The sequence below is a fragment of the Stigmatopora nigra genome, chromosome 2, assembly GCF_051989575.1.
Source record: "Stigmatopora nigra isolate UIUO_SnigA chromosome 2, RoL_Snig_1.1, whole genome shotgun sequence".
NCBI lineage: Eukaryota > Metazoa > Chordata > Actinopteri > Syngnathiformes > Syngnathidae > Stigmatopora > Stigmatopora nigra.
The window spans coordinates 10,630,542-10,645,603 of record NC_135509.1 but is presented as its reverse complement, the minus strand read 5'-3'; the positions used below and the strand labels follow the sequence as shown (position 1 = coordinate 10,645,603).

The following is a 15,062-nucleotide window of genomic DNA, read 5'->3' as shown; positions in this document are numbered from 1 at the left end:
AAGAAGTGAAGTTAATTCATTCATTTTCCGTTCCTCTTATCCTCTCAAGGGTCACAGGGGTGCTGGATTCTATCCTGGCCAAGGCGAGGGACACCTTGAATTGTTTGTCAGCCAATCGCAAGATGGGAAGTCAAGATCTGGATTTCCAGGTGAGAGCGAGTGCTTTAAAAAGTCACAGGTCATTAACGCAGTTACGGTTTTAAGGGCCTCTCCGTTGCTATGGCAACTGCACGCGTTCCATTTCGATGTGTACTTTTCTGTTAAAAATCGGCAATGGCGTATTATGGAGTGTCCGGATTGGATTAGTACGTGACCAAGTACGTGGTGGAAGTTGCTTTCATGTTGTCCTCTATTATTCCTGTTCGTTGGCAGAAAAAATGGCAAAAGCAAAGCAATGCAATAAGGACTGGGGGGAAAAAAGGCTTGATTATTAACAGTAACGTTCACGCTATGAAAAGCTCAGTCGTTATTTGCTAGAGAGAAATCTTAGGTGGAAGGTCCCTTCAACCAATTGAACGTAGAACCAAAGTTGTCCACTTTTTGAAAAGAAAGTGAGTCAAGTGTACTAAAGTTATCTGGCCCTCTGCCGGTTGTTAGCTTTTAATAGCCACACGACCTACAAACCTTGTTGATGTAAACGCAAAATGAATCAAATCCTATGTGACCAATGATCCGGATTAGGTGGAACAGCGTCTTGCGCCATGATTCTAAAACAGTCGGCGCACTCCTGGTTCAAATCCAGCTCAACAAAATTTACATTTGGAATGAAAACCCCCTTTTTTGGCCAACAGCATCTCCTAGTATTGCTGTTAATATCGCTTTCGTTTCACTTCAACAGGGCCAATGTTGTTTTTTTTGTTCTTCTTAAATCTTCAGAAACTTGATTTTAGGACACCATGCATGTCAGCTATTCAAAACATTTGACTCATGCTCATCTTCTTATAATCATCTTATTTACATTGATCTCATGGCAAAAACTCTCGTTCCACTTTTGCTTTGAGAACAATGCAAACCTGGCCAATAGTAAGAACTTGCTTGGAATGGCACATCAATGGAGGATCCATGGGGTCAGTAGAACACAATGTGAACGGGCTTTCACTCCACGAGATATTCTTAGACCCCCGTGTCTATTTATAGGCGGCGTCTGACTTTTATTACTCCCCCCGGAAAGAAAGGTTTCAATTAGCGTCCGCTAAACTAAAAAAAACAACAAAAAAACCCTATCAAATTGTGTAAAGATGTCACACGTGTCACATAGTTTGCATTTTTAAGAACCCATGTAAGTTATTCCAAGGAAGGAAGAATGACAAATGACTCTGCAGATTCAAAGCAATACTTGTTGATTTGCTGATGATGTCAACATGACTGTATGTTTCTCAACATTTCTAATTAGCTGGGAGTGAATCATCATGTTTTCCTGCACCTAATAAGTTAGGTTTTGAAAAAAAAGGAATTCCGTCCCTATAAATAGAACCTTGTATTTCATTTAGGGCCCGCAATGCCATGCAATAATGAGTATTATTACATAAGAGGCACAGGAAATCCTTGATGTTGCAAATTCAAAAGTTCACTCTCATCTATTTGATTTATTCATCAGGCTGAAATATTAACGCACATTTTGTTCCGAATCAGTCACTTAACGGTAGCAGAGAAGATGCCAGTAAAATACGAACGTCACAGTTAGTCAAAGTGAAGTCTTGCATCGTATTGTCCAAACGTTATCAAGTGGGATTTATTAAGAACAGTCTGACACCAGTTGTGCCATTTGGCCTTTACTTTTGGAAGAAAACGCAGGAAAGCGGCATGGCGGCAGCCAAATGTCGCAAGACAGAGTGTGTGTTTGTGATGCTCAAAATGATCTTAAATGATCCTTCTTCCCCATCACGCCATCATTTCCAAGACTCTCTCGCTCATCCTTGCCTCAAATGACAAAGGTAGCTTGGGATTTTCGTTTGGTTATGTTAGAATCATTTGTTCTTAAGTGGATCAGATTCATACTTAAGGAAAATATGGTTTTGCACCCCGCAACTATATATACGCAGTGTGATAGGAAAAATAAATATTAAAAGATTCCCCTTCCTTTGCCAATAAGACACTGAACTATGTTGACTGTCATTTCGGTGATATATTGATCACAGTTGTTTTTTGGCGTGAACTTAGCTAACAAAATGTTTTATTGATTTAGATTCCACATCCTTTGCAGCAGATGGGCCGCCCCTTACACCCCCTAGATGGCCCCTAACGTGTAGCCTAAAAAAATAGCATGTTTACTTAAGTTAGCATTACACACCAAGAATGCACGCCATGTTTGATTGTTGACAGTTTACAGAATGCTGTTATTAAAAACAAATCATTTGGAATTTTTACTTAAATGCTCTGACTTGTGACCCTGACACTTCTATGAATTTATCTCGTATCAAAAAAGCTTTACCAGCCCATGGTCATTTTTTAAAGAGAAAAGCCTTACTATACAAAATACATGGTCATTTTTTAAAGAGAAAAGCCTTACTATACAAAGTACATGGTCATTTTTTAGAAGAAAAAAGCCTTACTATACAAAATACATGGTCATTTTTTAAAGAAAAAAAGCCTTACTATACATGGTAATTATTTTAAGAAAAAGCCTTACTATACATGGTCATTATTTTAAGAAAAAGCCTTACTATACATGGTAATTTTTTGATGGAAAAAGCCTTACTATACATGGTCATTTTTTAAAGAGAAAAGCCTTACTCTACAATATACATTGTCATTTTTTAAGGAAAAAAAGCCTTACTATACATGGTCATTATTTTAAGAAAAAGCCTTACTATACATGGTCATTATTTTAAGAAAAGGCCTTACTATACATGTTAATTTTTTGATGGAAAAAGCCTTACTATACATGGTCATTTTTTGAAGAAAAAGCCCACGCTTTCAATGGGGAACATAACTGTCCAATCCTAAGACGGCTATATAATGCAATTCCAATGTCAGCAAGTATATATCAATTGGCAGGAATATTGCTGCCATCCCTCCCAGTTCAAATGGACAGAACGACTATGTCCGTCAACGAACCAATAGCAAGCAACAACCCAGTGCCTCAGTGGCCGTGAACACTTCCTCTCATCTTGCTACGCTCAGCTATTATTGGAGAGGATGTGAGTAAACAATTCGGCGCTGGTCGCCAGCCAAAGTCTCAAGATGGAATGACTGAATGTGGAGTTGGAAGAAGACACGAATTGCTTTCCCCCTCCTCACAACTTGTGTTTCGGATTTGCGCCTTGCCACACATTCTTTTGTCTTCACGGGGGAGGAACGAGTTGGAGGAGACGTTGGCTTTCGTGTAAAAAGCATTCTTCGTGGAGAAAGCAGCGCCACGGAGACGAGCCGTCCTCTCAAACATGTTCGCGGTATCCGTCTGGGCCTATTTCAGACTGGATGTCCTACTTTGCATTTGTCTGCTTGAATTCTATATTTACATATACATACACAGGTTGCGCTTAAACCTGAAGACAATTAGGTCACCCTAAGACCCCCAAAAAACGGATCCCGCCACCATCTTTAGTATTCGTCAACAAACCCACAATCGTTTCATATGGGAAACAAAAGGGAGAACATAAAAGTGTTGTTCTAAATAGGGACAGATTTTATGACAATTTAGACAAGGCACTTAAAAATGGCCAACTCGAGCGGTGCCATCAAAATCAATTTCCCCCCAATGAAATCAAGAGGAATGCCATTAATGTGTTCCAGTGCGTCGCTCTCCATGTGTTGCTTTATTGTGTGTTCAAATAGTCGTTACTTCCAGTGTTTTACACCGCATAGCTCTTCTACCGTGTTTTTTTTTTTTTTAGAAAAACTGTCTCACTTTATGAAGGAAAGTGAATTTACTGCCAACATATCTCAAAATTTGCCAATTCATTTGTTAATTAATCAACGAAAAAATAACTGGGGAAGGATCAATGTACCTATTTTTTATTATAAATTGTTGCATGCTATTAATTTCAAATTTTCATAACCTAAAAACTTAACTAAGGGCCTTTTTTTTTTTTTAAATGTACATCCGTATCTAGGCATATGTCACATTCACTATCTCTCAATCTCCCTAGGCCCTTTTAAATAGTCTGTTAAATATGAATTATGCGCTACTATTGTTTTCAAGTATGCATGTGCAAGCATGAAGTGTGCAGCCAATGCACCAACACTATTGAAATATGGCAGCACTCGAAAAGATCCCGTTTTTCTTTGATAACAACTTATTTGTGTGTGTTTTTATGACACGTTTGAAATCCTGCTTTGAATCATCCTTAAAGATGTATAGGTACAGTGATCTGCTATTTTTATCTACTCTCTACCAGATGCTCGCCATCATCACGGCACCCCTGGGCTACATGAATTGTCAGAAGCGTTGTTCCGCAGTGCATACCCAGGATTCCTTACACTCCCTTTTGGAAATTCCTGGGAGAGATTGAATTGGTGATGCTCAGGGGGCCAGTGAGACCCCTTAACCCCACATTTTAACCTCGTTTCTCAATGTATGCGCCTCGACGCGCACCCCCTGCGACGCTTTAAACGCATTCTGCTTCGCATCACGTCCCTGGAATGCGGCACGCGAGCCGCAATGCTCGTAACCTTCGTGGCGAAGATCTTTGAAGGGCCAAAGTCAAGATGAGATGCAGACGCCGCTGGGGGCGTTAGAAGGGATGCGGGGGGGCCTTTGACAGCGCACGTGGCACGGTGTACGTCGCTAATGATACTGTGTCCTGTTGCATCTAGCGGGCGCTATGTCTGGTGAGAGCATCTGGACACCACATTGGTTGTTTTTTTTAGACGACGACGTACTAGCCCGATACGAGGGGATTGTTCTTCATAATATTGAAGACCCTTTAACATATATTTTTTTCTTCCCTAAATACATTTATAACATTTTTTTTAAAACCCTTTTGGGAACAGTAGACCGCAATTCAAAAGTTGACAGGAAGTTTAACTCTTTATAGGCTAAGTGACTATTTTTGATCATCAAAAAATGAAATCTAAGTCATTAAAACTAGTAAAAAGTGAATTAAATTAAGGGAAGCGACACTGAAGTTTCATTTTCACAGACTTTACCTTTTTGCATGCCCTTGATGGTGATAGACGTCCGATTGGTTTAATTGGGAAGACTGGCCAACACTTCTTATCTATCAATGTCATTGATCTTTAGTCCTACAAACCATAATGGTATCCTTGAAATGCACTGAGATCACATTCTAGATACCTAACCCTCACCATTTTGTATTTAAACACACCCTAACCCCCTAACCCTTACCCTAACCCCCTAATCCCCTTAACCCTAACCCCCTAACCCCCTTACCCTAACCCTTCCTCCAACCCTTACCCCAACCCTTACCCTAACCCTTACCCTAACCCTTACCCTAACCCTTACCCTAACCCTTACCCTAACCCTTACCCTAACCCTTACCCTTACCCTTACCCTTACCCTTACCCTTACCCTTACCCTTACCCTAACCCTTACCCTTGCCCTTCCCTAAGCCTTACCCGTACAATTACCCTAACCCTAACCCCCTAACCCTGTTCAGGTCAGTGACGACTATGTAAAATAATTGGTAATTGCCTCGGGATGCCACAAGATGGTGGAAAAGCTGTCACCTTTTTTCCATTTGGACTATATATATGAAATCTAGGCCTGCTTTTTGTCTTTCTTGCAATCTCGTAATTGTTTTTTACACTTTCGATGACCAAACTTTGAAGTATTTTATGACTGACTCCAGTGTTGGTCCAGATGCTGCACAAACGCAGCCGTCACGCAACATGAAGCAAACACTTTGGAATTCAGATTTGTCATTTCTACAATCTTGGTTCAAATACGTAATTGATGTCAGATATTTTAGTTTTCCCTAACTCGAGTTCACCTTAATGACCATTGGGCATTCTCTTTGGTGTGTGTGTCGCCCCCTGCTGCTCAGAACCTTTTATACATGGAGGTTAAAACAAATGTTAGATATTTCAGTGAGTTTTTCAACAAGTTTTATTGCAGGTTTTATATTTTTTCCACACTAAAAACGAGAAACACACGTTATTATGAATACAGCAGTGTTAAAATGTTCACCAATTATTAGTAGCACGTGTGGTAAACCTTTTGTTAAAAAAATGTATTTACATATAAATCTTCAGTAGAAGTTGCCAAATGTACACTTACTGGAAAGTCATTATCGCAAAAATATTGATATTCAGTGTTTATTAAAGTGAGTTTTCTAATAAGTTGCATGAATATTGTTTAGTTTGGTTGCAAGAACATGTAAAAAGATGATCAAATTTGTATTCCCACCATGACGTTGCATTGTTGTTGTTGATGTCGTCTACTGTGCCGGCGCCACCTGGTTCTTCATCTCTTGCCATTTTTTCTCCCTCAGGCTCAGTTCGGCGTCCGAGAAGGCAGCCGGGCCCCAGTTTGTGATCCTCTGATGTCCCTTGGAGCCTAAAATGTAGGAAGAAACAGGGTATGTAATAAGGATCATATTTCAGTGCCATTGATAGTGATAGATGTTTAGTCTATTTGAACTAGGCTGCTGGAGTTACATTTCACCGATGACAAGTGTCAATCTAAAACTTTACTAATCAGAAAAATCTGCACATGTATTGAGAAATGTAGTTTATATTTTCATATTTTACCTGGCTGAATGAGTCGCATGAAGCCCTCATGTTCAGCCACTTTGTGCTTCCACGTCTTTGTGTTGTTGGTGGCGTCTTCAAGCTTCTTCATCACCGTCTAACTCACACAAGCAAAAATACACATTGTTGATAATCCACTCCATCATGTTGCGGATGGGCTTTGTTAATACAAAAAGTGAGTGACCTGGTACTGTTCCAACGCTCCCTGTCTATCCTCCTCCAGCTGCTGCAGCTGCGTCATGGCATCCCTCAGGGCGTTGTCCTTTTCCAAGCGCTCTTTGTGGAGCTCTTGCTTTTCGGCTTCTGTCTCCGAGATGGCTTGCTGCTGCCTAAGGTGGATCTGCTCTAGCTCGGCCCGCTTGGTCGCTTCCTCCTCCAGCAACCTGCCAAAAATGCCCAACAAGCACGGATCAAGTGTGACATCTCGTCCGAGGCCATTGAAGCAGCAATATAGTATGTATGTAATACTAATTTTCTAAAAGTAATATTTTTTTCCATCTCACCTGGCCTGCAGCTTGCGGACCGTCTCTTCATCTTGACGAGCACGGCGCTCATCCTCAAGGGCATCTTCCAGCTGCCGATACATGCCCTCCATCTCGTGGACCTTCTGCAGGTACTGCTCCAGTTCTGTGGACTTCTGGGCTACCTGTTCCTCCATTTGTTGCCTGACCTGAACATGTGTAGAGAGGACATAATGTTACCAGCAAGTGCAAAGATGGAGAGGTTCTACGCACCATCTTCTCTCTCTCCAGGTCCATTCTGTAGCGGTCCTGGAGTTCAGTCTGTGTCTGAAGGCGCCGTCGTTCTTCCTCCGCCGCATTGGCTGCCGCTTCCTCCAGAGCCTGACGACCACACATGGGTCAGAAAAACACTTTTATGGGGATTTAGGATCAACTACAAATCAGTTATGAGACACAGTATATGTGATACATGGTGAATCCAAGTGGATGATCATCATTTATTTCATGTACCAGTGTGTTCATAGAACAGTTTAAATCAAAGTTATTTTGAAGCAAATTCAAAAGCATGAGGTGGCCATCTTAGGACCATGAAAAGGAATTTTGTCTGTCTGTGTACAATGAACAATGTCAAAAAACAAACAAATAACACACTCCATTTACTAGTGTGCAGTGAGTGTGAGTCTTATTGTGCATTCATGCAGTCACGAACTATGGTGGACAAAAGAGTTGCACCTCAATGCCAAATGTTTGTGCATTCAGTACCAAGACAAAGTGTGTCAGCCAGTAAGGACACCAAAGTGTCAGACTCTCACGAGTACACGTACTATGCACCCCTTTGTCAACAAAGCATGACTCAACCTGTTTCAGTCTGTTTTTCCCCAACAGGAAATAAAGGAACTACAAATGATTTGTTCCAGGGTTAGAATTAGCTATAGCAGCATTGCGTTAGATATTCATAGATGGACAAACTCAATCAGTAACTGTTGGTTAACGCTTTGATAGCAACTTCATTTCCTAATGCTAATGTGAATACAAGTCTCAAACAAAGAGCATCCACTTAAGCCCCACAAGCCAAATGTCATCATCAGTCTCAGGATGGTCGAGTTTGGCAATACAAACCAGAAGAACGTCTTTAATGGTCACCAACTGAGCAACCAATCCTGCCTTAATACACATTCCCGCATGACAAGTAGCGTATTATTCATGATCGGAGTGGCATGGAAGTGGAGGGACTTCAGTTGCTATTAGTATTCATGGTGTGGCATCAAACTGGCAAGCGAATGAAGCTTCCAGGACAATTCTGCAGCTTGCAATAACAATGGCGCTGTTGAACACTACGTGAAGTCTTCATCCCTACTATCACTACCTTGACATGCAAAACTGCACTGTCTAACAAGTTTTTAGAATTTGATGTCAAAGTCGCACACAGTAATACAAAGAGGTGAGTTGTCCTCTTCGTAAGACAGTTCACTGCATAAGAATGCCAATAAGACAACTTACATAGTACTAGTGAGGGAAAAGTCCAGAAGTCAACCTCTGTGTACTGCTATTTTGACCACTTGTGATTTGCTAGCTAATGTCCCAAGTAGAACTATGGCTGGTGGACAATAATGTTATACTATAACAGGATCATAATTGTTTAATTCTTGACAAAAGCCTAAAAACTTGTTGTAATCCTCACCTTTCTCATGTCTTCCAGTTCGTGTTGCTTGGCCTCGTTGGCTGTCTGTAGCTCCTTCATCTTGGCTTGCAGCTCCTCCTGGTCGGCCTTCTGCTTGAGGCGCAGATCGCGACGTTTGTGGCGTGATTCGCGGTGCGGCGCCGGACGGCCCGCTCGCAGCAGGTTCAAGCAGGTCTGAATGGCTACAACCAAACACTCAAATTGAAAAATCCTCTTGTATACTGCTACCAAAATTTGGATTTGTGGCATGACCACTCACTCACCCTGAATCCACTCCTGCTTCTTCTTCTTATCTGATGCGTTGATCTCAAAACTCTTTTGTGAAGATCGGATGAAGAATAGACACTTCTTTCCCTCTTTGTCTGCTAGAGCCTAAAAGGGAGCCCATTTATCCATTTAGTAAAGCCACAACAAATTCACTTTCTATTTTCAGAGATGGTCCTTGCCTCCACGCTGCAGTTCTCATCTAACATGATGTCCCCCTTCTTCTCCGCCTGGTCCTCGCTTACATAGTAGGAGATGGAATTAGGTTTTAGCGTGAACCAGCGTTCGGTCCAATTCTTCCTTTTGTGGCCCTTTTTCATCATGTATCCCTGCAAGAAATACATCTGAACATGAATCACTGCAATCCCATCTGATCTCCTCACACTTTTTGATTTATACATTAACAAATGAGGGTAATTTATCCAACAAATGCTTCTTTTTTCCCCCTATTCATGAGCATTAGAGAACACCTGCTTGAGAACATCCAGTATGAGTTCCTGGTGGAGTTCATGGATTCCCATAGAGAGCGTCTGGCGGTCCATGCCCTTGCTGAAATGACCGGAGCCCACCAGAGTGATCAGCTGCCACACATTGATGCTCTGCTCCTGCTGCTGAGAAAGCATCTGCAGCTTGTAGTCCTCAAAGCGCTCCTCCACCCAGCTGCCACCCATGGCATCTGTAAGCTTGCGCAAGAAGTACTCTATCTGGAGAAATGAAGGTAAAAACATGGCGTGGAATTACTGAAAGATGATTTTTGTGAACACATAAGGACAGAATGAAGAATTTTTCCTGAATGATTTTCAGCAACCCATCAAGTGAGTCATTTTACCGCCAAACAAGTGAGAACAATTTGCAGGAGTGTGGAAAACACTCACCTCCGCTGTGACGATAACTGGCGGGTAACTGTCCTCTGACAGGAAGTTGAATATGCACCAGATTTTAAAGGCGTCTTCGTTGGAGATGAGCAGGTTAGCCTGGTCCAGGTTCTTCCTGAAGCACAATGTCCAGCACATCTTGTCGAAGTCCTGACGGTCAAAGTTGTCTGTCGCCTGTCGCACACCATTCAAAACTTATCAACAGTTGCTTCATTTTTTCTATACATTACGGCTCCCAATAACAATCATTGTTTAATTAACATTGTTTGTTGATTAACAGAATGAGATTAAAACATCCTCACTAACCAACTGAAAGACAGGAAAATAGAGTGCTTTTCTCACCGCAATAAGAATTTCTAATTGTTCTTCCCTAATTTCTCCAAGAATAAATCTGAAGAACAAAACTTGTGTGTGTGTGTACAAGGAGACACTAGCTGGTGGAGTCCCATTATTATTTCTATATCACCAAAAAAGAGAAGTAGCTATGTCAACATCTGCAAAAATAAACCATGCTTAACTTCCCAAGAAAATGTGAGGAACACAAAATGAGTGGCAGGCCAAGCGTGAACACGTAAAGCTTCAAAGGGAAGCACGTGGACACTACACCAACTACAACACCAACTCGTGCCCCACTTATACATGGGTGTTGAAACCTTTTATCCTTGGAAATGGGTCAAACACTTAAGTCATTTTTTGTCAAAATGTTTCATCCACCACTGAAGACTTATACACTTAAACACTTAGGCATTAGAACTTATTCTTTTAAATGAATAATATTTGGAAAATCATTGCAGGCACTGGGATTTGGACCCAGGACCACAGAGGTGGCAGAATCCCATGTGGGAGACCTAGGTTCAAATCCTGGTTGGGACACATTTTGACTTAGTTGTTTCTGTGGTTTTCTTGTAAAGACACTCAAATGATTACAAAGAAAAGTGTAAAACCACTTGATGGCGCAGAGGTTAGTGCACCGGACTCTCGCCTGGAAGACCTGGGTTCGAATCCCGGTCGGGACACTTTTTCACTTAGTTGTTTCTGTGGATTTCTTATCAAGATACTCAAATGATTACAAAGGAAAGTGTAGTCACTTGGTGGAGCAGGGGTTTGTTCACTGGACTCCCGCCTGGGAGACATGGGTTCAATTCCCGGTTCGGACACATTTTCACTTAGTCATTTCTGTGGACTTCTTGGAAAGACACTCAAATGATTACAAGGAAAAGAGTAGTCGCTTGGTTGGCGCAGAGGTTAGTTCACAGGACTCCCGTGTGGGAGACCTGGGTTCGATTCCCACTGCCATCGTTTGGCTGAAAATAACTGAAAAGAAGAATTGGTCAATGGAATAAGAAGAAGGAAAAAAAAAAGAAAAAACTTTTTAATTTATATTAAACACTTAGTCATACTTTTCAGCAAAAGGTTATATTCCGAACTGCCTTCGGCAGTTCGGAAGACAGTTGAAGGACCTGTCTGTGCGAAAGGCGTTCTCGGGTCGGCCTTCGGCCGACCCTCGACCGCTTGCTTGGTCAGTGAACCGCCGACACCGGGAAGCGAACTCACGTTCCCTACGTGCAAAGGCGAGTGTGCAACCCACTACACCAACTCGTGCCCCACTTATACATAGGTGTTGAAACGTTTTATCCTAGGAAATGGGATGAAACACTTAGTCATTTTTTGACAAAATGCTTTATCCACCACTGAAGACTTATACACTTAGACACTTAGGCAGTAGTACTTATTCTTTTGACTGAATAATATTGTGAAAAACTTTGCATGCACTGGGATTTGAACCCAGAACCACAGAGGTGGCAGACTGATGACTTAACCACTGAGCCACCACCCTCTGGGAGTATCTGGTAGTATCTGCAGTTTTACCTTTCATTTACCTGAATAATAGTGGGAAAATCTTTGCAGGCACTGGGATTTGAACCCAGGACCACAGAGGTGGGAGACTGATGACTTATCCACTGGGCCACCACCCTCTGAGAAAATTTGGTTGTATCTGCAGTTTTACCTCTTTCATTTACCTGAATAATAGTGGGAAAATATTTGCAAGCACTAGGACTTGAACCCAGGACCACAGAGGTGGGAGACTGATGACTTAACCACTGGGCCATCACTATACAGGATTATGTGGTAGTATTTGTTGTTTTGTCTCTTTCCACTCCCAGATCATACTTAGTACTTTATGGTACCTTCAAGTGGGGAAAGTTGGGTAAGCAGAGCAAAGCAGGATTTGAACCTAGGTCCACAGAGGTGAGAGGCCAATGACTTATACACTGGACCAAAGGTTCCCAAAAGTAAGCAGTAGTATTTATTGTTTTGTCTTTTACAACTACAGTGTTCTCTCACTACTTCGCGGTTCAGCTAGCGCGGACGCAGATTTTTGGGGGAAAAAAAATAATACAAATATTACATTGAAACAACATATTTTACATTTTTTTTTGTTCTATCATGAATTTCACTCTCTCTACCCGCATTCTATATGGTGTACTGTATACAGTGGGGTAAAAAAATGGAATTAAATTCAAATTAAGCATTTTTGAAGGGGAATCCCTACTTCACAGAAATTCACTTATCGCGGGTCGACCGCGATAATAGAGGGAACACTGTATTGTACTTTGTGAGGCTTAGTCTATAAATGTGTAAAATTGTCCCACTCCACCCAGAAAGACTCAGAGTGGGGTCTCCCACAATGATTAACATTTTTTTTTCCATTCTCAAACCAAAATAAAAGTAGTTCCTTAAAGCCCTGACTCTTAGCGGAAGGTTTGTGTCAAAGCCGTGCTGGAAAATGTTTCCATTCTATAGGGAGACTCAAGAGTCCATTCATGTGCACAATGAGATGCCTTGTGCAATCATGTGACCAGACAGCAGGTTGTTTCACCCTGGCACGCACAGGCCCTTAAAATTGTACACATACTGTATACAGTTCACACACATCTACTATAAATGACTGTTTCCTTGTGTACCAGGGTGGAGTTTCCTCACCATAATAATGCCCCTCACTTTATCTAAGAGTGTGCGCGTAGATTTGTGTAGTATCGCCATGACGACATGTCCTGAACTTACATCACTACTTTTGCATTTCCTGACAGCGTCAGAAATTACTAACAGAAAAGTACAGAGCAAAATTCAGTACGTGTGTGTATCATGGGCATGAATGAACATTTGAAATACGGTTAGTGGTTATGTTCTGTCACAAAAGACAACATCAACAAAAATCACAATCATTATCATCAATTAGGGCAGTGAAATTGTTATTGTATTTATATTGGTTTATCCCCAAATCTGAGCATTTGGACATATGTAGATATTTCATAGCCAATGTAGGTGTACAAATACCTTGTCCAGGATAAACTTGTTTAGGTAAGGCATGTATCCTTGATTGGAGACAGGCCCTTCATCGTCATCTTTAAAATGTTCTTCCAAAGCCACAGGATCGTGAGGGATCTTCATGACTGTACACAAGTTGTGCGACAGCACCTAAAAATAAAAAGGATGCATTTCTATTTCAGAAAAATAAACATCTTTCAAATAACGTCAACCATCATTAAACTATATACGGAAAGGGACTATATTTTGTCATACTACTAATAATAATAATGTAAAAAAAAAACTCTTAAAGATCTGGCAACCACAAAAACATCACATTATCTATCGGTCACGGGCATGTAATGTTCTATATGCCAGGCCTCAATAATATATGTATTTAAAAAATATTTTGAAGAATTTGATAAAATGTGGACAAAATAATAAAATCAAAACAAAAACAGGTATTGGAAAGTTTTTTTCTTTTTCTTTTTTTCCTTAACAGTGATAGACGTCCAATTCACTCAAACTGGGAGGTTTGACTGTGAACACGTACATCTAAGAGCATCATCATCATGCTGCTAACATTTCCCAGTCATAACGGAGTGGGCGTTTGATGCCTTAGTTGAGAGTTAAATGTATCTATATAATGGATTTTGTACAATGTCTTCAAAGGACTGAAATAAGCAGACAGTAGGTGTCATATTAAAACAGACTTTAAAAATCTAAGGAGGGCGCCATGTTTGCGTTCGCCCCACATTTGGCAACCCTGTCTTTTCAATGCCTAAGTTCAGTAAGGTGACCACGATCTTAGGTCAAAACATTCCGTTACTTTGTTTTCGCGTACTGGTAAGTTTTGTATGAGAATTTTCAAACAAAAAAAAAAACAAACAAGCTGCTTTTAACATCGTTATGCAATGCCCCTTTACAATTTTACATCACTAGCAAACTTTTAGGACGACAGTATCTATCAACCACTTCCTAGCATTCGCAAATAAAATAAAAATCACTTTTACAGACATATTTACAAAAGTAAATATGAAATCAGACAACTTTTGTTCGTTAAATTAAATGTCAAGCAGGTGCGGGCACCCATGTGTTACGTCCTCGTTAAGAGGAAGTTCAGAGAGCCGCTATCTTTTTCTCTTCCTTATTTCTTTTACCTTGAGCTGAGATTTGGACACTTTTCCGCTCTTATCCACGTCGAGAGACGTGAATGCGTGCCAGATGGACTTGAGCAACTCGTCCCGCAGAGACATCACGGTGATCGGCTTGTAATGTTTGTTCGACTCGGTCTCTTCTCCTGCCGGGAAATCCTGACGCTCTCTGCGTCCAGTCCAGCCCATGTCATGTGACTTATGCCCCCACCTCGTCCTCCACACACACACATAAAAAGCAAACAAAAGGCACAAAAAAGGACTGAAAATAAAAGATTTTCACAGCATTTTGTTCATTAATTTCAATATAGTACTCTATTTACCTTTGCAACCATCTCCCCAATATTTATTGTTTTTTTTTTGGCAAATTATGAAAATTAAATGGAATATAGATTTCATTAGAGGCTTAAGTTCCACTTATACATTTTTTGCACTTCATTAACTTAAGGCTTCAAAGCATGACAAGTTGTGAGAAACAGTGATTTCAGTGTTTTTTGCATTGTGAGAACTATTTTTTCTGCTGTCGCCCTTAACTCTTTGTCAACATTTTTTGTTTAAATCAAAGGCATAAAGTTTTTTTTCATAGCTAAACAGTCAAATTGAACTGCCTCAGCAGAGCCTAAAAAAACAGTTGACCACCAACTTGTTTAATGTCCTTGAAGAT

At 40.8% G+C, this 15,062-nt stretch overlaps 1 protein-coding gene across 1 annotated transcript; it reads right to left on the bottom strand.

Annotated features, from left to right (window-relative positions):
* Positions 1-5,992: 5,992 nt before the first annotated feature.
* Positions 5,993-14,571, bottom strand: swap70b (switching B cell complex subunit SWAP70b). Its single transcript, XM_077711632.1, has 12 exons — positions 14,405-14,571; positions 13,275-13,415; positions 9,936-10,109; positions 9,531-9,764; positions 9,243-9,389; positions 9,060-9,168; positions 8,797-8,978; positions 7,389-7,496; positions 7,158-7,324; positions 6,839-7,037; positions 6,655-6,751; positions 5,993-6,460 (listed from the first exon to the last, which is right to left on the bottom strand). Exons 1-12 carry the CDS (start codon positions 14,498-14,500, stop codon positions 6,342-6,344), a joined length of 1,773 nt encoding a protein of 590 aa, XP_077567758.1. The 5' UTR covers positions 14,501-14,571; the 3' UTR covers positions 5,993-6,341.
* Positions 14,572-15,062: the final 491 nt, after the last annotated feature.